This window comes from Leopardus geoffroyi, chromosome D2, assembly GCF_018350155.1.
Source record: "Leopardus geoffroyi isolate Oge1 chromosome D2, O.geoffroyi_Oge1_pat1.0, whole genome shotgun sequence".
Lineage (NCBI taxonomy): Eukaryota > Metazoa > Chordata > Mammalia > Carnivora > Felidae > Leopardus > Leopardus geoffroyi.
The window spans coordinates 49879826-49905921 of NC_059334.1; the positions used below are offsets into that span (position 1 = coordinate 49879826).

The window sequence follows — 26096 nt, forward strand, 5'->3', positions numbered from 1 at the left end:
ATTTAAGTTGAATGTGAATTTGTAACTATCGTTTAGATCCCTAGTCAGTTGTGCTAGTTGCTGGGGATTTAAAGATTAGTTGAACATGGCCCCTATCCTTTAGAATCTTGTAGCCAATTTGGAAGACAGACTTTATAGCTATGGTAGAGATATGTGAAAAATAGTATGAGATCTTGAAGGAAGAGGCATTTAACTTATCCTCACGCTTCAGAAAGGCAGTTGTTGATTGTCTTGAAACTGAAAGGAGTTGCAAGATGAATGGAAGAAATAAAAGTCAGGACAGAAGCAGCATGTAAAGGGCTATTCTAGATTACAGCATGACATTTGGTTAACTGCAGGTAATCTAGTCTGACGACAGCACTTGTCTACCTCCTGACTTCTGCATTACTGTTTTCCTGCCTCTGAGTAAATTGTTGGATCCAGCAAGGATGGGCTCTGGAAAGGAAGTGGAAAGTTACATGATATAAATAGTTTTAAGGAGTTTGACATTTGTCAGGTGGGAACAGGAAACTGCTAGTCCCATGACCTTTCCCTTTGGTTAGCCTTCAGGATACTGAGTCTACCTTGGGTGTAATTCATTAGCTCCACTGATATCAGGGGAGACTGTTCATTATTCAGATTCCTTCCCCCAGCTTTGTCTTTGGCAGAACCACTATTTTCTTTCCCTTTATCACACTGATACCTTTCATGTGGCCCACTGTCCTACCATTTCTTATCCTGGAATCTTTAGTCTACTGCAGAGTTAGTAGTCCATCAATATATCCTTTCCATTCTTGACATGGAATTCTCCCCACCACTTTATCTGTGGGATCTTAAAAAATTAGTAACTCTGTCTTTCAGTCTCTGGATTGAAAAATGACAAAACTGGTATTTTAAAGACTTGGTAAGGATTTATTGTGGTCTGGAATAAGAAATGGGGGCCTTACCTACGACGGTGGCAGTGAAATAAAGGAGAGGTAACACTTTGAAGGGAGATTTAGGAGAGAAGAGTTCACAAGATCTGAAGTGGTTTGAAATTATTGAGGCAGGGCGGGAGTCTTAGACCATCCAGATGACTGAGTGGAAGGAAGATGGTTAAAAAATGAAAGGGGAAAAAAGATAATTGATGGACTTGAATTTCAAAAGGAAGAAGATTGAATCTAGAATGCCACGGGAGAGGTTAGCCTCATACATAAAGAAACCTTGTTCTCTGAGGTTGAGAAGAAAGTCTGGTTGAAAGGAGTGGCTAATCCTAATGCTTGACGTTCCCCTGGCCCCTGTCCTCACGGGTGTATGTATGGCACCCTGAGGCAGCAACCTCCACTTGCCGCTTTTCTTTCCCACCTTCACGCAGGAACTTGCAGCCTTCTTGAGCCCAATCTTATCTCTCTCTCCTCAGATACAGTGGAGACCTGAGAGCTTGGGAGGAAACTGCTGCCTTCCCTCATCATTACCTTCCACTGGTGACAAGTAGGGTAGTCCTATCATTCCTGCAGGCGGCCTGATTGTCTTCAGTTTCCTGAGGCGCGAGTGGGTAGAGCCCCTTCAGCCTCAGGCCTGAGGTGTTGGAGTTCTGAAAGTTAGCAGGTTCTTCCCTGGCCCAGAGTTGAGCTGCTTCTGTGGCTTCACTTCGTTCTCATTTTATGTATATTCTGTCAGTCTGCTTTTTAGGTGTGGCCTGTAGGCTGGTGGCAGCCCACAGACGGCTTGTTACCAGTCTGCAAAGACACAAGGAGAGACACTGAGAGTGTTTAAAATAATTCAATATTTTAATAATAATTTAACAATTTAAAAATGGCTTCAGTATTTTCTATGTCTGGGTTTTTATTTTCTAGTAACTCTTTTTTATTGTATTTTACAAAAATGTGACAAGTCTGACATATTGGAAACTTTTTAAAAGAAAGTATTCCTTCACCAGAGGTAATTTGAGAAGCGTTGCTCCATCCACAGAACTCTGGAAGGAACCAGAGTCACTGTGAAGTTAACTAAATAAATGTTTGGACGCCTATTAAATGACAGGCATTGCTTGAGGATGCAAGGATCAGACACCTCTCTGTTCTTAAGTAACATATATCTTAGTGGGGAGAGATGGTAAATAAGAAAGCAAATGAATAAATAAGAAAATGAGATAAGGCACAAGTAGTGCAAAGAAATGAAAACAAAGAGAAGTGATAGTTTCTGGATGCTACTGTGGATTAGACCATCAAGGAAATGCTTCTCTGACGAGCGGTAGTTCAGCTGACACCTGAATGAAAAGGAACCAGGTGTGTGTGGATGTGGGAAAAGAATGTTCTGGGCAGAGGGGACAGCCAGTTTAAAGGCCCTAAGTTGGGATAGGTTTGATGTTGTCAAGGACCTGCAAGGTCACTGCGGCCAAGTATGACACGTAGGGAGGAGTGACTTGGGTTGAGGTTGGAGAAGTGACAGGACCCCAATCTGTGAAGCTTTGCAGACTAAGATGAAGGGTCTGGATTTTACTCGATGTCCATTGCAAACCTTTGGAGGGTTTCCTGCCTGATGTGATGTTTTAAAAGATCACCCTGGCTACTATGTGGAAAATTCATTGTGTGCGGTAGCAAGTGTGGAAGCAGAGAGACAAATTGGGAGGTTGGTACAATTCAAACTTAATATGGCTGTGCTCATAATCTCCAAGGTGGAGAGAAGTGAGTAGATTCTGATGTGTTTCAGAGATAGAATCGATAGGACTTGGTATGGATAAAATGTGAGGAAGAGAGGAGAGAATCAAAATGACTTCTAGGACTTTGACTTCAGCAACTGGGTGGGTTGTGTGGCCATTTACTAAAATGAGGACCCCTAGGCAAAAGCAGATATTGATGGAGATTTTTAGGAGCAAGAGTTCCACTGGGGTCTATTAAATTTTAAGTGCCTCCTAGACATCCAAGTGCAGATGTTAAGTGGGATTTGGAGTGTAGAGGTAAGGGGAAACATTGCTGGAGGTAAATATTTGGGAATACCTAAGGATAGTATTTTATGGTATGTGTATATGTGCTATTTTCTTTTTTCCAGGAACGTTCAACTACTTAGTTTAGAAGTAGAAAGAACATGATTGATAGGACTAGGGAAAGACTTGAAATCAGAAGTATACTTTGAGGGGGAAAAAAAAGAAGTATACTCTGGCTGGGAGGAAAAAAAAGGAAGAGTTAGCAGGTGGTGCTCTTGATAAAAGAGGTGTGTTGGAAGAGAAAGAGCAGAAAGAACAGGAAGATGTTTTTAAAGAGTAGGATAGTAAGAGATTAATATTTCAAAAGCAGGGTGGTCCATATAGCAAAATGGCCCTGGTTATGGTCATTGAGTTTGAAGAAATGAGGCAGAGATGATTAGCACTAAAGTAGTTAAGAAACATGAAGTTAGAGTGTTTAGCAAATTGTTCTCTTGGGTGTTGAGATTATCAGGATAATGATAGGAATGGGTGGAAAAGACAACTCAGCAATGTCATGAGATGAGAGTGACAAGGAAAGATTCAGTAACTGGACAGCTTAAGCTTGGGTGAGTTATGGACAGGAAGGGAAGGATTTGGATAAAAATAGCAAAGTGGATGAGAAGAGAAAGTTGTTCCAACAAAACTTGACTTAAATGACTCATATCCCTGAACTATACTCTTCTGTACCCTTCTTGTCCAGTGCTACTGACCCCACATTCCTTCCAAGGCATTTGTGCAAATGGTTGCCAGTCGAGGAGAAATGTGTTTAATGTTTTAGAAGCTAGTAACATTCAAGGATGTTTCTTGGGGCTTCACTGAGGAAGGGCAAGGCTGTCTGGACTCCGCTCAGAGGACACTGCACTGAGCTGTGATGCTGGAGAACCACAGTTGGTCTCCATAGGTAAGAACATGAGCCTGGACACCTGCCTATTAGAATCTTTGTTTCTTCAAATTTAAATAGTGATGGGGCCCCAGGGGTGTAGTTTAGGAATTGATGTTTCCTAATTTTTTTTTTTTTCTGGCACAAAGGATGTTTCTGATTATTCTATGCAGCCAAAGAATTTGGCTTGTTAAGAATTGGAGAATGTAGGGGCGCCTGGGTGCTTCAGTTGGTTAAGCATCTGAATCTTGGCTTCAGCTCAGGTCATGATCTCACAGTTCATGAATTCGAGTCCACATTGGGCTCTCGTCTGACAGTATGGAGCCTGCTTGGGATTCTCTCTCTCCCTCTCTGCCCCTCTTCTGCTGACATGTGTGCTCGCTCGTTCTCTCTCTCTCAAAATAAATAAATAAACTTTAAATTAAAAAAAAAGAATTGGAGAATGTAGCTTTACTGAGTCATTTAAAAACCCTATCCCTTGGGGCGCCTGGGTGGCTCAGTCGGTTAAGCGTCCGACTTCGGCCCAGGTCATGATCTCACAGTCTGTGAGTTCGAGCCCCGCGTCGGGCTCTGTGCTGACAGCTCAGAGCCTGGAGCCCATTTCAGATTCTGTGTCTCCCTCTCTCTCTGCCCCTCCCCTGTTCATACTCTGTCTCTCTCTGTCTCAAAAATAAATAAATGTTAAAAAAAAACAAAAAAAAACAAAAAAAAAACCATATCCCTTATAAAATCATCCCTTGGGACTGAATTTGTTTTCTGTACAGTTACCCGATCCTTCTTGTCTCCCAGTTGTGATCTCTCAGACCAAGGTGAAGATCATTATATAAGGGAAAATAAACTCCAAAGGAATCAGTTAGGCATCATGGCAGATTATAAGCCCAGGCCAATTCATGAAAGAGGAGTCCCTTTTTTAATATTCCTGGAGTTCTCTCTGAAGTTCTCTGGTCTGTGGAGAAAGCTAAGGCCTCAAAGGATAGTCTCCACATACTGATCTCCCTTTTTCTAGTCACTTACTCCACTTCCTTTTCAGAAGTTTGTGGTCTTTCCCATTTACACTGACCTTCTTAACTGAACTCTTGTCTTTTCCCACATTTTCCCCACATTGGCCTTGTACTATCTCTGCTTGACTTTATTTTCATTAAATATCCCCTGCCCTACAATGTCTAGTTTCCATTGCTTCTTTTCTTACACATTCAGGGATTTATCCATCTCCCCTTCTGAATAGAAGAAAATACTTTTGATGAGACAAAATTTCATACCATAAAGAAAAATATGGATATAACTGACAGTTTTTCTCAAAAAACATTTTGACTGCTTAAATCAAAGAAGTTAAACATTTTTGATATAATAATTCATTTTTAGGTATCTACTGTAAGGAAATAATCAGTACTCCAACCAAAAATCATGGAGAATGATAAGTCATTATAGAATTATTTAAAATACTGAAGGGGCACCTGGGTGACTCAGTCAGTTAAGCATTCAACTCTTGATTTTGGCTCAGGTCATGATCTCACAGTTCATGAGTTTGAGCCCTGCATCAGTCTCTGTGCTGGCAGTGCAGAACCTGCTTGGGATTCTCTCTCTCCCTCTTTCTGTGACCCTCCCCCACTTGTTCTCTCTCTGTCAAAATAGATAGATAGATAGATAGATAGATAGATAGATAGATAGATAGATAAAATGAAATAGTGAAAAAATTACTCACCAAACATATCAGAGGGTGTTGGTTATACAAATTATAATGGAACATATAAGAGAAAAATGTGTACCCATTAAAAAATTTAATGATAAAAAATTTTTAGGGGTGCTTGGGTGGCTCAGTCAGTTGAGTATCTGATTCTTGATTTTGGTGCTGGTCATGGTCCTAGGGTCATGGAGTTGAGTCCCATGTGGAGCTCCATGGAGCCTGCTTAGGCTTCTCTCTCCCTCTGTCCCTCTCTCCCACTTGTGTTCTGTCTCTAAAATTAAAAAAAAAATTGTTTTAAATAATTTTAATAGATAATTTTTTTTTCAACGTTTATTTATTTTGGGGACAGAGAGAGACAGAGCATGAATGGGGGAGGGGCAGAGAGAGAGGGAGACACAGAATCAGAAACAGGCTCCAGGCTCTGAGCCATCAGCCCAGAGCCTGACGCGGGGCTCGAACTCACGGACCGCGAGATCGTGACCTGGCTGAAGTCGGACGCTTAACCGACTGCGCCACCCAGGCGCCCCTGTTTTAAATAATTTTAAATGTTTGTTTATTTATTTTGAGAGAGAGAGTGAGCATGGTGAGGCGGAGAGAGGGAGAGAGAGAATCCCAAGCAGCCTCCACACTCAACATTCAGTGTGGAGCCTGACACAAGGTTCAATCTCTTGAACTGCTAGATCATGACCTGAGCCAAAATCAAGAGTTGATGCTTAACCGACTGAGCCACCCAGGCGCCCCCACAAAAGGCTTTTTCACAGATGTAAGATACATATATACTTACTAGATTAAACCATGTGAAATTGCCATACCGTAGTAAAAACAGACGTTGTACAAAACCACCAAAAAGAAATAGCCTGTAATAATGGCTATCAGGGCTTTTTTCCTGCCTCTGTCCACATGGTTCTCTTCCCTCAGTGACTATGGCTCTTGAACCATTATTTTCAACTAAACCTGGGAGGTGAGGCAAGCACCACAGAGTGAAGAAGTCCCTGTAAGTAGTGAGAGGCCTGTGCTTTCATTTTCTTTATATAAACATAATGCCTGTGCTCTATGCTTCCAGTTTCAGTCTCAATGCTAGGTTTTCATTTTTCATTGATAAAACATTGAATGTGGATGTCCAACATTTTTTAATGCAAGTAAGATATAAAAATCTCAAAAATTGGGGCACCTGGGTGGCTCAGTTAAGTGTCCAACTCTTGATCTCCGCTCAGGTCTTGACCTCAGGGCCCAGATTCAGGCTGCGCATTGGGCTCCATGGAACCCCCCTAAAAAAAATATTTCAAACTCCCTCTCTCTCTGCCCTTTCCTTCTTGCTCTCTGTTTCTCTCATTCTCAAAAATAAATACACATTAAAAAAAAAAAAAAAAGGGTGTGGCACCTGAGTGGCTCAGTCTGTTAAGTGTCCAACTTTGGCTCAGGTCATGGTCTCATGGTTCGTGGGTTCGAGCCCTGTGTCAGGCTCTGTGCTGACAGTTCAGAGCCTGGAATCTGCTTTGGATTCTGTGTCTCCCTCTCTGTCTGCCCCTCCCTTACTCACACTCTGTCTCTGTCTCTCAAAAATAAATAAATGTAAAAAAAATTTTTCTTTAATAAATTATTAAAGCTATACTACAAAAATAAAAAGGTGCACAGTGTAAACCTTCCTTCATGTCCCTAACTCCCCTCTACCCAGGTTGTGGTCATTTGCTGTCACAAGCCATCTGCAGTGACTAAATCTCCTGCAGTTATCATTTCACAAGTCTACCTGGAAATCTGAAGAATGAAACTCCCAAGCCAAAATGTGGAGTGCATACATTTGTGATTTTGATCATTGTCAAAATGTCCTTCTTGGGAGTGTTACAAATTTACACTCACAAGCAGTGTGTTTTCAGGCTTTTGGTTTTTGCCAGTTTAACAGGTGGAAAATGGTATCTCAGTATGGTTTTAATGTTTATTATAATATACTGCTAATTTTCAGTTTATCAGTATTTTATATTTTATATTGACTTATTTAAATCATAATGAGGATTTAGCTCTTTTACATTATTTTCCCCAACATTCATCCACGATTAATGCTTACATTGCTTTGACTTCATAACGCTTGTTCCCTGCAGGGTAAAGTAGTGTACTATAATTACAGTTCCTTTTTTTTTTTTTCCTTTCCTAAAGCTAATGCTTGCTTTTTAAAGTATTTTATTTGGGGTGATTTTCCATGCTGTTTTATAGTGGTTTGGTTAATTATTATAGTTTTCTCTTATGTAACAACAGTCGATTCAACTTAACTGTCTATTTTATTGGCTTCTTTGCTCACTGCGATTTCTTGTATTGTGTATCATCTTCTTCACAATCACTTTTCCTCCAAATGGAAGATAATGCTCAATTATTTCAGGCTTCCAGTATTGTTTATTGGTAGTTCGGTGTTAATATATTAATTCTCATTTATTTGCACACAACCTGCCATTTCTGTCTGGATGCTTTTGTGTTTTCTGGTATTTTTTTTTTTTCCTTGAAGTCCTGAAGTTTCACATACAATTTTTAGCATTCAGTGAGCACTGAATTGTGAATTCTAAGAAATATTTTTATCTGTTACTGCTTTGATCATTTCTCTCCCTCCCTTCAGTCTTCACCATATTCACGGAACTACTACAAAATGGGCTTTTACTTTTATCTTTCCATCTGTCTCTTTTTTTACTCTGCATTCTAAGAGAATCCCTCAATCTTCCATCTTAGCCATGTGTTCATTTTGCTTCTCGACCCATTGAGATCATAGACCTTAGGATCAGACAGCTTGACGGTAGCTGTGACATAAGTTACTTAACCTTTTCAACCTTGGGTTTCCTCATGTGTAGAATGGATGTCATAAGAGTTCCTCTTACATAAGATTGTGCAACTAGTGCCTGAGTATTTCAAATGGGCATGACAGGGATAGTTGTAATCCTTTTCAGTCCTTTTATTAATTTGAAAGAATTCTGATTATTTTTCATAGCAATGTGTTTATATTTTATTAGATTATGTTGTTTTTCTAGATGCGATATCCTCTCAGATTTCTCTGGGATTTTAATGACGTACCTTTTAAATTCTGTTTCCTCTGGTCATTATTTCTTGAGTTTATGCCAGTCTTCATTTATGTTAGTTTTCTGCTTTTTTTTTTTTTTTTTTTTGTCTGCTTATATTGTTTTTATTGTCTCATTTCTTTTTTCAAAAGGCTTATGTTCACAGTATGACACTGGAGTATGTATCCTCAGCTGATGCTTGGCCCTCTTTGGTGCATGCATGCTGTACTTATAGAGGACGCCTCTGCTGATTGGGTTTGAGACAGATATAAGAATCCAGATGGTGGGTGGTTGTAAACCCCTTTTTTAAGGTTGCCTTTTCAGTGCAAAATTACCTGGGATGTGCCCTGCTTCTCAATCTCTAGCTCTGAGGTATCTCTCTTATCAGAAATCCCACTTCAAGGGTTACCTCGAGCCTTATTCTGGGCACATGTGGAGTCAGTTGCTTCTTTTTGTACTTTAATCAACACTTTCATTGTGCAGGTTCAGTATTACCTCAACTTCTGGTTTTGTCTCCAGCCCAAATAATACTATTAGGAGTTTTTCTTTGGCAGACCATTTATTTTGTTCTTGAGGCTTTCTGTGGGGCCACTACCCTTAGCCACCCAATGTTTCATTTTTTTGTAGGGAAGAAGGTGCTTGGGAGAGTGGTGCTGCTAATGGCAACAACTTGTCCAGCCATTAGAAATGCCTAACATTAGGGGCGCCTCGGTGGCTCAGTCGGTTAAGTGTCCGACTTCAGCTCAGGTCATGATCTTGCGGTCTGTGAGTTCGAGCCCTGCGTCAGGCTCTGTGCTGACATCTCAGAGCCTGGAGCCTGCTTTGGATTCTGTGTCTCCCTCTCTGGCCCTTCCCCTCTTGAACTCTGTCTCTCTCTCTCTCTCTCTCCAAAGTAGATAAACAAAACCAAAAAAAAAAAAAAAGAAGAAAAGAAATGCCTAACATGAATTAATAAACATGTTTCCAGGGTAAACCTCTCTTTATAACTGTTGATTCTGAGTTTGGAATTTGAATTTCTAGGATTTGTTGAGATCGTAGTCTTTTGGAAGCCCTTTTCTCTGTATGTGATTTGAGTTGTGCATTTGGGTTTTGGTTTTTTTGTTTGTTTATTTGTTTTTGGTTTTTGTTTTGTTTTGCTTTGTTTTGTTTTTTGGGGTTTTTTTTGGATTCTCCCATCAGTTCTCATTCATCTGCTTTTTATCATCTGGGAGCTTCTCAACATTTTTATTCTGCTAATTGTGGCCTATTTTTACAAGACTATTGGGGACTTCTTTTTTGTCACCTCAGTGTAATATTAAGACACTCACTCTAATTGTTTTGATGAACATACATACTAGTAAGTCTAAAATCTACATTCCTGGCACAGTTCTCTCTCAGGAGTTCCAGGCCCATATTACTGAACAGTACAAGAACAGCACCACAAATTAAACAAGGCAAAGTTTGTGTTTGTTATTGGTCCCCACTTTCCCATTCCAGCCTGTCTTACCAAGTACAGCCCCATACCTGGTCAATTCAAGTAAGGAACTTAAGGATCCTGGTGGGTGCCTCCTTCCCCTCCTAAGTTTAGTCAGTCATCATGTGATTTACAACTAATTTCTCCCTTTGTCTTGATAACCATCCTTATCACTTTGCTTCTGATTTGCTGCAGCAATTGTTTCTCTACCTAAAGTCTTGCTTATTTCTGATGGTGTTTAAAATCACAAAATCAGGTATTTTGCTCCCCATTGAAGTCCTTTAAATCCCTGAGGGTTGTAATCCTAAATCCTTATAGTACACGCCAAGCCCTTTGTTCTGGCTCCTGCCTTCCTCTTCAGAGCACACTTTTTACCACTGTCACCTGTTTTATATCCTCCACAAGGAGTTGTGTATAGTTTTCTGGAGCATGTCATATTTTCTCTGCATTTTCACTTTTTTCCCCCCCTTCCATTTGCTCCCAGAAATCTTCCCCAAGGTTTGCGTTGAATGCCTGTACTCTGTGCTCCCATGACTGGTTGTGCGTGCATCTGTTGTCATACTTACGGTTATCACTGTTGATACTGTCTTTCTTCCTAGTAGGCTCTAGCTTGTTAAGCAGAAGAATTTCTATTTTCTTCTTTGTATCCCCAGCACCTTTTAAAGTGGGTTACCAATTTAAATGCAAATTTAATTAAAGTACAATGAAATAAAATGAAATGAAATGTTATTTGTGACAAGGACACATTCATTGCCTATGCAAGGTTAGGGGAAGAACAGTTTTTTGTTGTTGTTGTTTAAAAGCTGAGACAAGATTTCTGCCTTGTGTAGCTAAGCCTTCTCTCCTTCTGACATTAACCCAAAGGACATGACTATAAGGACGAGACTGAACCTTTTCCTAGTTACTAAATCTTCAAGCATTAGGCATTCTAGTTCCAAAATCTTGAAATCTACTCTTTGTATGTTCTTATCACTGAATTCTCTTTGTTCCCTAGGAGATTTGAATGAAAATTCTATGGAGAATCTTCAAGAAAAAAGACTTAGGGATCTATTACGTAGGGGCTTTTCTGCTGGCTAATTTTAGAAGATATGGCCAGCACAATAACAGAGTCAGGATTGTATTGTGAATCTTCCAGGAGAAGGGTACAGGAATCCTGAACTAGATTTTTCCCTTTGTCAGAAGTAGGGAAAAGCATCTTCTGTATTTCTAGAAACAAGAGCAGTATGGTGACTCTTCAAAGTGATGATTATAAAAACATGGCAAGTGAAGAATATTTGTCTTTGAAAGTCCCAAGCCAAGTGGCCACAAAGGGCTCCTCAGTGACTTTCTGCAAAAATGAGCCCCAGGATCCTCAGAAAAGTAAAAGTCTGTTTATAACTGAAGAAGGCACTGAGAGAAAAGTCTTGGGAGGAGAAAGTCCTCCCATGGACCATTGTTCAGAGAACCTTCAAATTAAACTTTTGTCTGATGTAACAGAACTGGTCTCGCCATTGGTCAGTGGTGAGGCAACTTGCCAGAATGGCCAGTTGAGAGAATCTTTGGATCACTTTGACTGTAACTGCAAAGACATTTGTGGTTGGAAATCACAAGTGGTCGGTCGTAGTCATCGGAGAGCTCATACAGAGGAGAAACCCTGTAACCATTACAACTGCAGGAAAAGACATAACAACAGCTCAGGCAGTAATCCGTGTGAGAAAATCCACACTGCAGAGAAGCTACACAGATGTAGTCAGTGTGGTAAGGACTTCAGCGAGCGCTCAGAACTACTACTTCATCAAAGACGCCACGCAGAAGAAAAGCCCTACAAATGTGAGCAGTGTGGGAAGGGCTTCACGAGGAGCTCCAGTCTCCTCATCCATCGAGCAGTCCACACGGATGAGAAACCCTATAAGTGTGACAAGTGCGGAAAAGGCTTCACAAGGAGTTCAAGTCTGCTCATTCATCACGCAGTCCATACAGGCGAGAAGCCTTATAAATGTGACAAGTGCGGGAAGGGCTTTAGTCAGAGCTCCAAACTGCACATTCATCAACGAGTGCACACTGGCGAGAAGCCCTATGAGTGTGGGGAGTGTGGTATGAGCTTCAGTCAGCGCTCCAACCTGCACATCCACCAGCGAGTCCACACTGGGGAGAGGCCCTACAAATGTGGGGAATGTGGAAAGGGCTTCAGTCAGAGTTCGAACCTTCACATTCACCGATGCATACACACAGGTGAGAAGCCCTTCCAGTGCTACGAATGTGGGAAGGGCTTTAGCCAGAGCTCTGATCTCCGCATCCATCTCAGAGTCCACACTGGAGAGAAGCCCTATCACTGTGGCAAGTGTGGGAAGGGATTTAGCCAGAGCTCAAAACTCCTCATCCACCAGAGAGTGCATACTGGAGAGAAGCCCTATGAGTGCAGCAAGTGTGGGAAGGGCTTCAGCCAGAGCTCCAACCTCCACATCCACCAGCGGGTTCATAGGAAAGATCCTATTAAATAAGGTCTACTGGAAAGACTTAAACATTTTTAATATCACTCTTCCCTTTATATTCTCAGGAGAGAGATCATAGGTGATTCAGATATGTTCCCTCACTGAAATTTATTCATCCATTTAAAGTATTTAAGTACCAAGCACTTTGTCATGCTATACAGAGAACCGATTGTTCTGGTTCCTCGGATGGGTAGAGTGAAATATCTGTACTTTGCAGTTCAGCCAGTGTTATTAGAACTGTATATCCTACCCCGCATTTTTAAGTGCAAAAAACTTTATATTTGTGCAAGCAGAACATGTTTCCCTTTGTTCACATTCTGAGAAATTGAAACTCTGGTTTCTCTTCAAATCATGTGCCTTGTGTTTTTCCTATTTCCTTCCAGCCTTGATGAGCTCTCTCTAAACTGTGATTGCATGTGTTAGTTTTAGGTCAAGGGAGTGGTGGGAGATACTCTGGGCATGAAATCTCTTGTGTTTATGAAAAAAATATACCAACAGTGTGTGGCCACGTGGCAGGTGGTAGAGAGGAGCTACTTGTGTGGTACACCCCATACACTGTTTTACAGAATATTGAACCCACCCCCCTAAGGCAGCTGCCTAGGAACAGAAGTAGTTCTTTTTCCTGGGTGCGGCTGGTCTATTGGGGTTCTTCCAGATATCACCACTTCAGATGACCCCCCGCCACCAAACTAAAGCCAAATAGGGTACATATACCATGTTGAAACATAGCAGAAATGAAATATATCTAAATGTATTTAATTCCTCACTACCTCATTTCCTTAATTTTCTTCAGCACTCATGTCTGTGCTAAGCAAAACAAAGGAGCCCAGAGAGAAAATTTCTAGTATTTTTCTCTTTGGGCTTATCTCTTGTTTTAATATTTGCTGTACCCCCCAAAAGCCATTTGTTTTCACAGAATCCCCAGCCTGTTTAGGTCTCACTATAGATCTAGAAGTCTGATTTATAAAATTATTCTTATATTTGGCTGAAAGTACTTCACATAAAAATAGCTATATGGGGCACCTGGGTGGCTCAGTTGGTTAAGCCTCCAACTCCACTCAGGTCATGATCTCACATTTTGTGAGTTTGAACCCCATGAGAGGCTATGTGCTGACTGCTCAGAGCCTGGAGCCTGTTTTCAGATTCTGTGTCTCCCTCTCTCTCTGCCCCTCCCTGCTCACACTCTGTCTCTCTCAAAAATAAATAAATGTGAAAAAAAAATAGCTATATAAAAACATTTTAACCTATTTGGAAAGTATGTTTGGGATGACCAGGCTTAAAATATGCAATGTATCACATATACTTCACTTGCAGCGTGACGCCAGGACACTTCAAAGAGACATTTGTCCCCTAGAAGTCGATACAAGAAGCGGAAGCAACAGTTGAAAGAAAAGTGATTATGTACATAACTAAATTGAAATTTACTATACAATGAGCAGCCCTCATTTTCTCACTAATGGTTAATGATTCCTCAAGCAGTTCTCAGGTGGTTACCTAGTGTTTCATATCCCAGTTTTTCACCAATAACTAGTATCCATATATGAAAAATATGGATGCTTACTTATTAGCTTGAGAACATGGGGTTATAACTAATATATCCTGACCAACGTAAGCTGAAGTAGTTAACTGGACATAGATAACAGGAAAAGTATACATTAATTTTGGGGAAACAGCTCATCTCTATTAAGGAATAAAGAAGAGAGATTAAGACATTTGCCTTTAAGAGATAGTTCCAGAATATTTGACTCCACCCTTGAGTAAGCGTTCCATATGCAATGATTAGGGTGATGATTAAGCATCTGCCCTTTAGCCATTCCATAATGTCTCACTTGTTTGGGTACTTTAAGACAACATCACAAATGATGTGATTCTGTTTCACCAATCTCTAGAATAATGAATGAATGCTTCTCATTCCTTCTACCCTCATAGATCATACCTGAGTATCTATTCAGGATTTCATTCTTTGTCACATATGTCTTCTAACTACCTGATATATGGAATCTAACTGGGGTTTGGAGCCAAATATGATCACAAGAACCTGTGTGCTCTGAGGATAGAGGGAGGTCGGAAGTCCAAATCTCAAATGGTTATAAAATAGCTTATTTTTCCAAATTTCCTTTTATACATAACTTATGATGTCAATGTTTTTAACTATGTTTAGCTTTTACTATTTTTTTTTAAGCATCATCTTCCTTAATACAATTGAAATATGATCAGAGTCCTTGGGAAGCATTTCACGGATTATGGGAAAGAAGTTTGTGGAAAAGAGGGATTTACACATGAAAATACAGGGGGAACAACAGGGGATATGTCACATTTCATCAGATCTTAAGAAACCATTGATTGTGAAAAAAGCACTTTGCTAAGATACATCCCAATTTCATGAAAAAAATATATGTGTGCTTTAGGATTGTTGAAGAAGAGTTTTTTCAGAGTTCAAGGGTTGCCCTAGGCTTGATACTTGATTTGAACAAAGACCTTTGGCTATTCTCAGTAATCATCAATTATATTCAATTGATAATTCTGTCACTATATAGGTTACAGATTATTTGTTGAGTACTTGAAACACTTTTACAATTCTTAAAATTCTTACCTATTCATTGGGTGCTGTTCCTTCTGTATGGGTTGTTTAATATCTTAAAGTCAAAATACTAGTGAATATGTGATTGCTACTTGTCACATTTCCAAATTATAATCTGTTTAACTTTTTTAAGATTTTATTTTTAAGTAATCTCTACAACAAACATGAGGCTCAAATTCCCAACCCCGAGATCAAGAGTTGCATGTTCTACCAACTGAGCCAGCCGGGCACCCCTAATATTTTAATTTTTCCTTCCCACCCCCCACCCTGACAGCCAGAGTTAGGGGATAGAATGAAATATGGAAATTCCCATGGCTTTCCCATTGTACTTTCATTGATGAGAAAGCATCATGACTGGTCATGGAGTACAAGACTATACCCTAGGTAATGAAAACAAACAAAAGTTCAAAGCAACATGCCCAAAGAAGTTGCAAGAGTAAAACTGGCACCAGATTGGTACCTGAAGGCAGGTAATAACAGCAAGTAGGTTCAAGAGTTAGATCTGGGAAAAGCTAATACATAGGAACATGTGGCAAGGGCCACAGAAATGTCAGTGTATGGTCAACCCAAGCAAAATGACTAGCAGAGAAAAGGCTAGAAAATACGCTTTTTGTTAAACATCTCTCTGGACAGCATTAAAATGCTAAAAAGAAATTTTTTACATTTATAAAACCACAGCAATAAAGAGAACAGGAGGAAGACCATAACAAACAAATCTCAACAAAAATTTGAAAGATGGAAGGGGGGTGGCTATTGTATCAGAGCAGAAACAGGCACCATTTAAACTGCTTGCGTATGAAGATAAGGACAAAAAGTAACCAGTTTGGCTCCAGTCTCAGAAATGCTTAATACTGTGGAAGACAGGGTGAGACATGAAGGGAAAGCAGTGAAATTAATGGCCAGGTGTATATGAAACATTCACTTAACCCCATACACCCATGCCCTCCTCTCCAACCCCTGTGCCCTTGCCAACCAGAGATTTACCCTTCAGCAAGAGGTGGGAGTTCTTTGCAGAAATTGGCCCGGAGGGAGAGACCTGTATTCTGGCATTTGAGAATCCAACAGTAAAACAGTTATCTTCTATCTCCAATACTTACAGCTTCAAAATGCACGAAATAAAAACTGATAAAATTGGGGCACGTGGGTGGCTCAGTCGGTTAAGTGTCTGACTTTGGCTCAGGTCATGATCTCACGACTCATGAGTTCAAGCCCCGCATTGGGCTCTATGCTGACAGCTCAGAGCTTGGAGCCTGTTTTGGATTCTGTAACTCCCTCTCTCTCTGCCGCCCGCCCCCCCCCCCCCACACACACACACACACACTCGTGCTCTGTCTCTCTCTCTCAAAAATAAAATAAAAACATTGAAAAAAATTTTTTGAATGATAAAATTGAAGGGTGCGTGGCTGACTCAGCCAGTGAAGCATGCAACACTTGATCTCAGAGTTGTGAGTTTGAGCCCTATGTTGGGCTCAGAACCTACTTAAAAAAAAAAAAACTGATAAAATTGAAATAAATGTAGACAAGTATGGTTATTTCAAGTATTTCAACACTTAAGTGATACCACAAATAGAAAATCAGTTAAGGCTGCTTAACCGAGTTACCCAGGTGAAGGGCAATCCAGCTTTAAACAAAGACACGCTGAAACTCTGCAAAATGTTCTTATGTTAGCTACTTGACTATTAAGATTCTCTTAAAGTTTTAAACTGTCAAAAAAAAAATCAGTTAAGGGTAAAAAAGACCATCAACTAATTTGATTAAATGACATACATAGAACACCACCCAACAACAGCATAATGTACATTCTTTTCAGGTGCAAATATTGTGAGCTATAAAACGAGTTTCAAATGATTTAAAAGAATGGAAACTATACAAGGTACGTATAACCAGAAAATAAATTAAAAATCACTAACAGATATCTGAAGAACCCCAGATATTTGGAAATTAAATCACCCTCCGAAATGAGTCATGAAGAGGAGGTAAAAAGGAAAATTTGAAAATATTTTGAACTGAAAGTATATACCGAAATATTTGGATCTACTAAAGCAGTGTGGAATTTTAAACTTTATGCCAATAAATTCAACAACTTAGGTGAAATGTAAAAACTCCTTGACAAGCAAAAACTACCAAAACTCACTCAAGAAGAAAAGAAATGTGAGTAGCCCTAAAAGTTGAATTTGTAGCTGACAACCTTCCCCCACAAAAAAAAGTGCAGACCCAGATGGCACAAATGAATTCTACAAATATTTAAGGGAGACAGCAACAATTCTATACAAATTCTCTTCTAGGAAGAAACACTTAACAACCCATTTGTGAGCCAACATTACCCACGTACCAAAGCCAGGAAAAGACCTCACAAGAAAAGAAAATCATACATCAACATCTCTCATGGATACAGATGCAAAAATTCTTTTAAAAAATAGCAAATTGAAACTACTATCTATAAAAGATGGTAATACCTCATAGAGTTTATCCTAGGAATGCAAGTTTGCTGTATCATTCAGAATCAATGTATTTCATCATACCGACATACTAAAAAAGAAAAACCCTATCTTATTTAAATGCAGAAAAAGTATTTGAAAAACATCAACATTCATGATTAAAAACTCTCAATTGGTAAGGAATTAAAGGGATCATCCCCAATCTAACAGCATGTCTATGAAAGAACCAGCACCTGACATATTTAATGGTGAAATAAAACGCAGTTTCCTTCTAAAACTAGGAAGAAGGCAAAGATATCTACTCCCCTCTTCTAGTCAACATTGTCCCAGATGTAGCTGGTGCAACAACACAGTAAAGAGAAAAAGGAGGGGGGCCCACCATAAGTCTGAGCATGCACCGTATGCCAGGCTGCATTGGTTTGGGGACAATTGAGCTGGGCCTAAGTATTGGGACAGAGCACACCATTAAGGGCAGATAGAAAAGACACAGATGGGGGGGGGGGGCACCTGGGTGGCTCAGTTAAACGTCTGACTGCGGCTCAGGTCACGATCTCACGGTTCGTAAGTTCGAGCCCACGCCAGGCTCTGTGCTGACAGCTCAAAGCCTGGAGCCTGCTTCGGATTCTGTGTCTCCCTCTCTCTCTACCCATCCCCCACTCATGCTCTGTGTCTCTCAAAAATAAACATTAAGAAAAAAAAAGAGTCACAAAGACCCAGGCACATGAAGGGAGAATACCATATGACAGCAGAGACATTGGTGTACAGTTGCAAGCTAAAAAACACCGAGGACAGAGAGCCATTACCAGAAGCTGAGAGAAATGAGCAATGTAAACATAAACACTGTAAACATAAACACAAAACCCATAAAGTGCTATAAAGAGAGAGAAAAAAATTGGATATGGTTTCAAGGAAGCCATGAGATGAGATAGTAACAAAAGAATAGGCAATAGCATTGAATCTTGCCCAAAACTGAGGGGCAAGAGAATATATTAGATTACAGAGTAAGGGGTATTGATTGGGAGGAGGAAGCATGGTCATGCAATGTGTGAAAAAGCCATGCAGATGCCTCTGATAGTCCTTTCCCTTCTTCTCCCCACCCCTCCAACGTTAATCTAGGCAAATCCTAAGCAAAACCCATTGTTAGTGTTCCTTTTTTCTATTCCCTATGAGTTATATAGCTATCACTATCAGGGTTCCTGTTCAAGATGGCAACAAAGAAGGATCCTGAACTCACCTCTTTTCATGGACATACCAAATCTATAGCTACATACAGAACAATTTCCTCTGAAAAACACCAAACAGGTAAATCACTTTATCTCCATTTTGTTAAGGTGTTTTTCTGAGGTTTTATTTTGTGCTTTCATTTGGAACGTATTCCTCTGTTTTTCCATTTTCCTTCACTTTGCAATGGTTTAATGCATTGTATAAAGCAACCACCTCTCCCAGTCTTGAAGGAGTGTCCTTATATAGGAGATATACCTTATTGTTCAACCCAAACCTTTGTGATTGTCTAAGCACCTACCTTATTTTTAGTGGCTCCCAGTAGTTCAGGATGTGACAAGATCTGTCAGTGTCCCAAAGAGGAGAATCCCAGTCAGCATCTAAATTCAGACTGATTGAAACCCAGACCCTCAGGCAGCAGCTTTTTTTTTTTTTTAATTTTTTTTTAACGTTTATTTATTTTTGAGACAGAGAGAGACAGAGCATGAATGGGGGAGGGTCAGAGAGAGAGGGAGACACAGAATCCGAAACAGGCTCCAGGCTCTGAGCAGTCAGCACAGAGCCTGACGCGGGGCTTGAACTCACGGACCGCGAGATCACGACCTGAGCCGAAGTCGGACGCTTAACTGAGCCACCCAGGCGCCCCGTGGCAGCAGCTTTTAAAGTATGCAAATATATCTCTTCCAGAGAAAGACTGGGAAATGTTTCTGTCTGCTCACTTTGCACTGGGCACTGGGGTGATAGCCAGTTAAGAACTGTTTCTTTCTTTGCTATCATCCCATAGAACCCATGAACACCAGCCCCACTGGCCACCACAGCCAGGCTATGAAGGATATGTCCCCTGGGCAGCAAACACACAATTGCAGGCACCAGACTTGTACACAGACTCCTCAGAGACACTGATGACCTGGGGCGGGGCAAAGAGATTGCATAAAGATGGTGCCCACTGACATCCCAAGTCTCTAGAAAGGATTGCAGTCCTTAGTACATCAGACTATATAGAGTTACATCTATTATGATGGTGACACAGCAGTGCAATGTCTTTTCAAACAAATAAAACCATGTCTCTATGATAACCATATGGTTAAAAAAATAATCACACTATTGAGTTGATGAATTGCAAGTCTAGATGTGAAAGTTTTTTTTAAGATTTTAGTAGAAAACAGATGAATAACTTCATGAGCTAGGAACAGGCAAAAAACATAGGACACAGCAGTAACCACAAAAGAAGAGAATTGGAACACATTAAACTTAAGATTTTCTGTGCAAAAAAAAAAAAAAAAAAAACTATTAACTAAGTAAAAAGGCAAGCCATGGTGGATGAAGATACTGCAATTCTTATATATGACATGACCAAGACTGTAATTCAAGAATATATAAATAAAACCTACAAATTAATAAGACAAAAGCTGGCAACACAATAGAAAAATGAACAAAAGACTTAAGCACTTCACAAAAAGACAGCTTATCCAAATAGCCAGTGAACACATGGAAAAAATATTCTACTTTATTAGCCATCAAGGAAATGTAATGAAAACCATAAGGCAGGTTTGCCTGGCTGGCTCAGTTGGTAAAGCATGCGACTCCTGATATTAGGGTCGTGAGATCAAGCCCCATGTTGGGTGTAGAGCTTACTTTAAAAAAACAAAACCCACAAGGCAGAACTACACATCCACCATAATGGCTAAAATGAAAAGGCAGACAATACCTGCATTAGTGAGGATGTGAAGAAACTGCAACTCTCATACACCTGCTGTGAAAAACTAAATTGAAGCAACCAGTTTGGAAAATGATGGCAGAATCGACTAAAGCTGACTATATGCATATCAAATGACTTAGGATTTTACTTTTGGTGTATGTTGAACAGAAATGTGTTCATATATTCATCGAAAGTCAAGTAATGAAATGTTAATAGCACTATTTGTCAGAGCCAAGAACTGAAAATTCTCCAGTGCTTGTAACAGAACAGGTAAAGTGTGGTATACTGACACAGGGGAATATTACACTACATTACTAATCACCAGACCCAGAGCACCTGGGTGGCTCAGTCGGTTGAGTGTCCAACTTCGGCTCCGGTCATGATCTCACCATTCATGAGTTTGAGCCCTGTATCTCTCTCTCTCTCTCTCTCTCTCTCTCTCTCTCTCTCTCTCTCTCTCTCTCAAAAATAAAAAAAAATATTTAAAAACAATAATAATGAGCACACCACAATTACATGCAACTATAGGGATGAATCAAACAAAATGTTGAATGGAAGAAGTCAGACATGAAAGATGTATATTGAGTGATTTTATTTATACCAAATGAGTAGAATTAGTTCAAGATTGAAAGTAAAAAATCATCTGTTGCTTATAATATCTATTATCTGCTAATAGGCATAAAGCCAGCTGCAAAGTTAATAGAAAATATTTCTCCCAAGTTCATGCTGCAGATGTAAAATGTCCTAATGACCCCCTTCTTCAAGTTACTACTGCCTTTTTACTAATGATGCCCCAGTCCTAACTTGCCGTTCCCATTTGCTGAGCAAACATTACTGAGATACCTAATTGCTCAGCTGCCTTATGACAGCTACCATTTTAGAGCTGATCCCAACTTCCCCTAACTCCTCAGAGTTATTCAACCTAAGCCCAGTGTTTCCCTGCTCCCTCTTCTCACCAGATGCACTCAAGTTGCTGAGATGCCCTCTCTTATTGCAGCAAGCCAATAAGCCTACACCTGAATTAACTACCTTGCTGTTCCCATCTGCTTAACAGACATTACTGAGATACCTAATTGCTAAGCTGCCTTATGAGAGCTACCAATTTAGAGCTGATCCCAACTTCCCCTAACTCCTCAGAATTATTCAACCTAAGCCCAGCCTTTCCCTGCTCCCTCTTCTTACCAGGTGCACTCAAGTTGCTGAGATGCCCTCTTATTGTAGCAAGCCAATAAGCCTACACCTGAACTTAGTTGTTGTTCTTGGTGGTATTTAGCTGGTTGGGCATTAAAAATACATCAAAAGCAGGAAAAAATAATGCATGAGGTTAGAAGTGAGAATAATAGCTAATACTGGAGGCGTAGGGACTACGAGGGGGCACAAGAGTGACATCTGTAGTATTGGTAATACTGAATTTCTTGAACCAACTGGTGGTTATGCAAGTGTGTTCACTTTATGAAGATGAGTTGAGCTGTATACTTATAATTTGGGCACTTTTCCCTATGTTATACTTCAATAAAAAGTTTATTTTTTAAAAGAGCAGTCTCCCCATTTCTGTGTCCATCAAGTCTGTTCATAGGCTGTCCACTCACAGTCTGCCCTTTACTTCCTTACACCTACTTTTCATCTAATTATTGTCAGCAGGGTGACTAAAGGCTTCATTTCCTATGATCTAGAGAGTCTAGTCTTTGCTGTATACGCCCCTCTTGGGACTTTTGGGACTATATTGTCTGAAAACACATGGTTGGACTTTTTTATACCTAGCATTGTGTGTCCATCTATGCTAACAGTTATTCCTGTTGTTGGCACAGTTCTTAATTTTTCTGGAAAAATTCAAGTTAGTTTCCAGTGCATATCCTTCTTGACTTGCACAAGTAGAAACTGATCTATAATTTTAAGCACTGCATTTCCTTCACAATTCCTTCACAATTTCAGAGATTGCTAGTGCAGCTACAAAGCCACAGCTGTGACAGTGGGTGGAGATAGATGCTCATGCATGGAGGTTTATGTATCTGGAGAGCAGTCTCCAAAAGGAGCACTAATTTAGGGACTATTGCTGAGGCAGCTGCGTCCCGTGCTCCAGGATCAGGGACTACTGAAGAATTGGCAGTCGCCTCTCCCCTTGTGCTTCTCCCTGGGATGGAGGTGATGGGGTTGCAGCCTCCCAAGACTGCTGGCCTTCTGAGATGAGCTGCTGCTGATTCTGGACCATGGGCAGACAGGGCCGCAGCATCTGCCCCTGCTGTTCTCCAGCCAGCCCACTGGCCATGGGGCGGCTGCTGATACCAGAATGGGGGCAGACAGGGCCACAGCATCTGCCCCTGCTGCTGTCGATACTGGACCATGGGCAGACAGGGCTGCAACATCTGCCTCTGTTGTTCTCTCCTGCCAGGCTGCTGACCCTGGGGCTGCTGCTGATACTGGACTATGGGCACACAGGGCTGTGGCATCTGCCCCTGCTGTTCTCTCCAGCCAGCCCACTGGCCGTGGGGCTGCTGCTGATACCAGAATGGGGGCAGACAGGGCCACGGCACCTGCCCCTGCCATTTTCCCCAGCCCAGCTGGGCTGCTGGCCCCAGGATGAAAGATATTGCTGAAGTATACTCTTGAGGCTCCCATCTACGAGCAAATGCCAAGAAGGAAAATCCTGAAGCATAACCTGTAACAGCTGTCTCATGTCTGATTGTGGATCTTTCATATCAAGAAGTAGCTCCTGGGGACTCTTTGGGTGTTGGAATTTTACAAAAGCTTGTAGAAGCATCTTGATCATTGGACTCAACGGTTCTTCCCTTTCTAGACATTCCTGCAATGATTTCTGCAGGAGGTGGTGGTCAAATTGCTCAGATAGCCCTAGGTCTTCCCCAGAGAAGCCAGTTAGTATCCTAAGGGACTGTCCTGGGATGGGATTTTGTCTCTGACTTCCTGATTCTCTAGGCTTTCCCTTCGGAGAATATGTCAAAAGTGAGAGAGTGGTTTGAGGCCAGACTGTTGAGCTGCCTGTGGAAGAAGGGGAACTCTGCCAAGCCCCAGAAGGTCCTAAGCTTGCCATGACCATCACAGGGAAATGTGGGGCCACACCTACACTCCTGCCTCCACGGTTCCCGGAGTAAGACTTTTCTCCAGGAACATGCTCTGTCTTCCTAGAATCACTAGGTATAGTAAGCTTGTCATCAGGACCCTTGAGAACAGGATCTTGTCTGGGAGCCTGGTTCTGTCCCCAGTAGGCCATTGCTTCTTTACTTGTTGGTGTCCAGCTCTTCAATTTAAGGCCAAAATCAAGTGGGAGAACAGAAAAACAGTGTTAATTCATTTACCCATTGCAGTCCCATCACTGCCTTAACATGAAATCAGTATTTGCTTACTAAACTCAGTCTTAGCATTCTGGTCACCTAGCCAGTCACCTGTACTCCTAAAGAGCACAGACATAGCTCAGATCATTAGCCCAATATTCAGAGATCTTGGTGGTTCGACCCCATTCCAGCTTTCTATGATCTTTTCTTGGTATTCCCTTCCTTATAGGCTCTCAGAACACTACTCTGTTTACCATGTTCTCATACCTGCAGGCCTTAACCAAGCCCTTCCACAGCCCAGAGAGCCCTTCCTGCACTATCTTCCCTATCTTGAAAACCCTTTTCACCTCCCAGGATGCATGGGAAGGGCAATCTTATGTTTGCTGAAATGATGACTTCTCTGATGATATGACTGCCTTCATCTAGACTTTTATCTGATTATCAGATTAGGTTGTGGGACAGCAGAGTCTAAAGCAGTGCTTCTTTAACTTGGCTTTTTATCAGAGTCAGCAGGGAGATAGCTACTGAAGCCCACAGAGTCCCAGGCTCACTGACACTGAGTAGCATTTTTAACAAGCTCCCCAGTTGATGCTGATGAAAACCAACGTTTGAGAACAGCCCGAAACCTTAAAACATTGATTAAAGTCCTGCTCTAACATTTGTCATCTATGTGGCTCTGGAGAGGTCTAGAATCTCCCAGAACCACACTTTCCTTGTAGGAAAAAGTGGGGATAGCAAAACCATTCTACATTTCTTATAGACTTTCAAAGGTAAACTAAAGGGGGCTTTATAGCCTGAATGGTACCATGCAAATATGTCCTTATCCTGGTGGGAGAAACTGACAAGTGTGACAGCTACAGTCAAGCCCCATGACGCTGCTCCTGCCCCAGTCAGCCATGTTCTTGTCCTCTTCCTCTCCAATATGAGATGTCCAGAAGGACTTTGCTAAGACAGCATCTAGGGCCAGAAAGAATTTGATCCACACACACTGGTAAAGCTTTCTAACATTGCCAGATGTACAATATGGTAGACAATTTCAAACAAATTCTTAAAATAATCCTGACACGGAATGTATCTTGCTAAGTATCTGATAGGTTAATTCATTGCGTACACGTCCCATGACAGTGGAGAAGTGGCAAAAACAGCCTCTCATAATCTGAGAATTGAGTATCTAATGTTTCAGGAGAGAAGGATAAGGAAGATACAAAACAGGCTACATGACACACTAAATAAATATGTGCAACAGTACTCCCATGATGCATTCCTTCTTCCCAGGGCATATGAGCCTCTCAAAGAGAACGAGGCAGGATATAAACCTAACACATTATCCCCCATGCAGGAAGCAGCACTCTGAGAATCTGGCCTCCAGGAATCCAAGCCTAGAAAATATCTGTAACTAGGCAACCAAGATGCCAGGGGTTTTCACACCTCTTTCAAAGCTACTAATATCAACCAGGGAGTCAGATGGCTTCCTTCTTAGAAGACTTGGGAATCACTGTGTCTGCTTTCCTTCCTGTAAATTTCATGAGTTTTATTCACAGAGCACACATGCTTATGCCTAATCTTCTTTGCATCTGATGGAGGCCCTAACTTCTCGGCACCTACCACTGACCCACCAGGGGCTGGACCAGCACCATGCTGTGGAATGTGCCTAGCTCAGAGATGCCACAACTATGCACAACACCTTATAGGGCCTTTATCTCTTCACCAGCCAGGGCTCTTCATTCCTGCTCTTATGAGAATTCCCTGGAGAACTCTTTAAACATTCAGTCTGAACTTCTAGAGATGAGTCTGATATAATATAAAGATTAAGAACACTACCTAGATGGCAATTACCCATTCTATCTGCACCCACCCTGAAGGTGCCAAATGGGGCAAGACAGAAATGTTTTCTGAAAAACACTGACCTTCAAAAAGAGTGTCTTCCTTCCTCACCACCACCAACTCCTATCTCCATGGCAAAGCCCTAGTGTTTTTATACCTTGAGTTTTAACAATAAACCATTTACATCACCTGATATTGCCTCTAGTGCATGAAGTGATATTCAAAATTGAACTATTTTCCAAATAACACTTCCTGCGTATAAAATCTAAAAAATGTAAAACAACAATTATAATATATGTAAATATATTTTATAAAATATAATAATTATGATATTGTAATTTCACAAGTGGTGAAGTAAAGCTAGTATAGTTATACATTGCTAACAATGTTATAAACTTGTGTGCCTTATCCTGAAAATAATGATTCAAGTCCTTTGTCAGAAAAATAGATACTATACCCTCAGTCCTTGTAAACTCTTTTAGGTAATCTGTCTTAAAGGAGTCATTCTCTACAAATCAATGGGGTCCACAGACCAGCAGCATCAGCCTCACCTGGGGACTAGTTAGAAATCACCTCCTCAAGCCTACTCCAGACCTCCTGAAT

The 26096-nt window shown here is 40.9% G+C and overlaps 1 protein-coding gene and 2 long non-coding RNA genes across 15 annotated transcripts in view; 1 reads left to right on the forward strand and 2 right to left on the reverse strand.

The window, feature by feature from the left end:
- ZNF239 (zinc finger protein 239) overlaps positions 1–26096 on the forward strand; it is a 97291-nt gene that overhangs the window by 3738 nt on the left and 67457 nt on the right. For 11 of the 13 annotated variants that reach the window (XM_045438104.1, XM_045438106.1, XM_045438100.1 and 8 more), the window contains one exon: positions 10967–12792. The exons of 1 other annotated variant lie outside the window; for it this stretch is intronic. In XM_045438104.1, coding sequence (XP_045294060.1) covers positions 11196–12452 — 1257 coding nt within the window. In that variant the 5' untranslated portion in view covers positions 10967–11195 and the 3' untranslated portion in view covers positions 12453–12792. Of the gene's footprint in view, positions 1–1378; positions 1488–10966; positions 12793–26096 lie in introns of those variants that run through there. One more of the 13 variants, XR_006701577.1, reaches the window with a different exon arrangement.
- Positions 871–10971, reverse strand: LOC123576788. Its single transcript, XR_006701582.1, has 2 exons — positions 10539–10971; positions 871–1697 (listed from the first exon to the last, which is right to left on the reverse strand). It is a non-coding gene; the product is annotated as an uncharacterized LOC123576788 (long non-coding RNA).
- Positions 3897–4758, reverse strand: LOC123576786. The gene is made up of 2 exons (XR_006701580.1): positions 4515–4758; positions 3897–4271 (listed from the first exon to the last, which is right to left on the reverse strand). It is a non-coding gene; the product is annotated as an uncharacterized LOC123576786 (long non-coding RNA).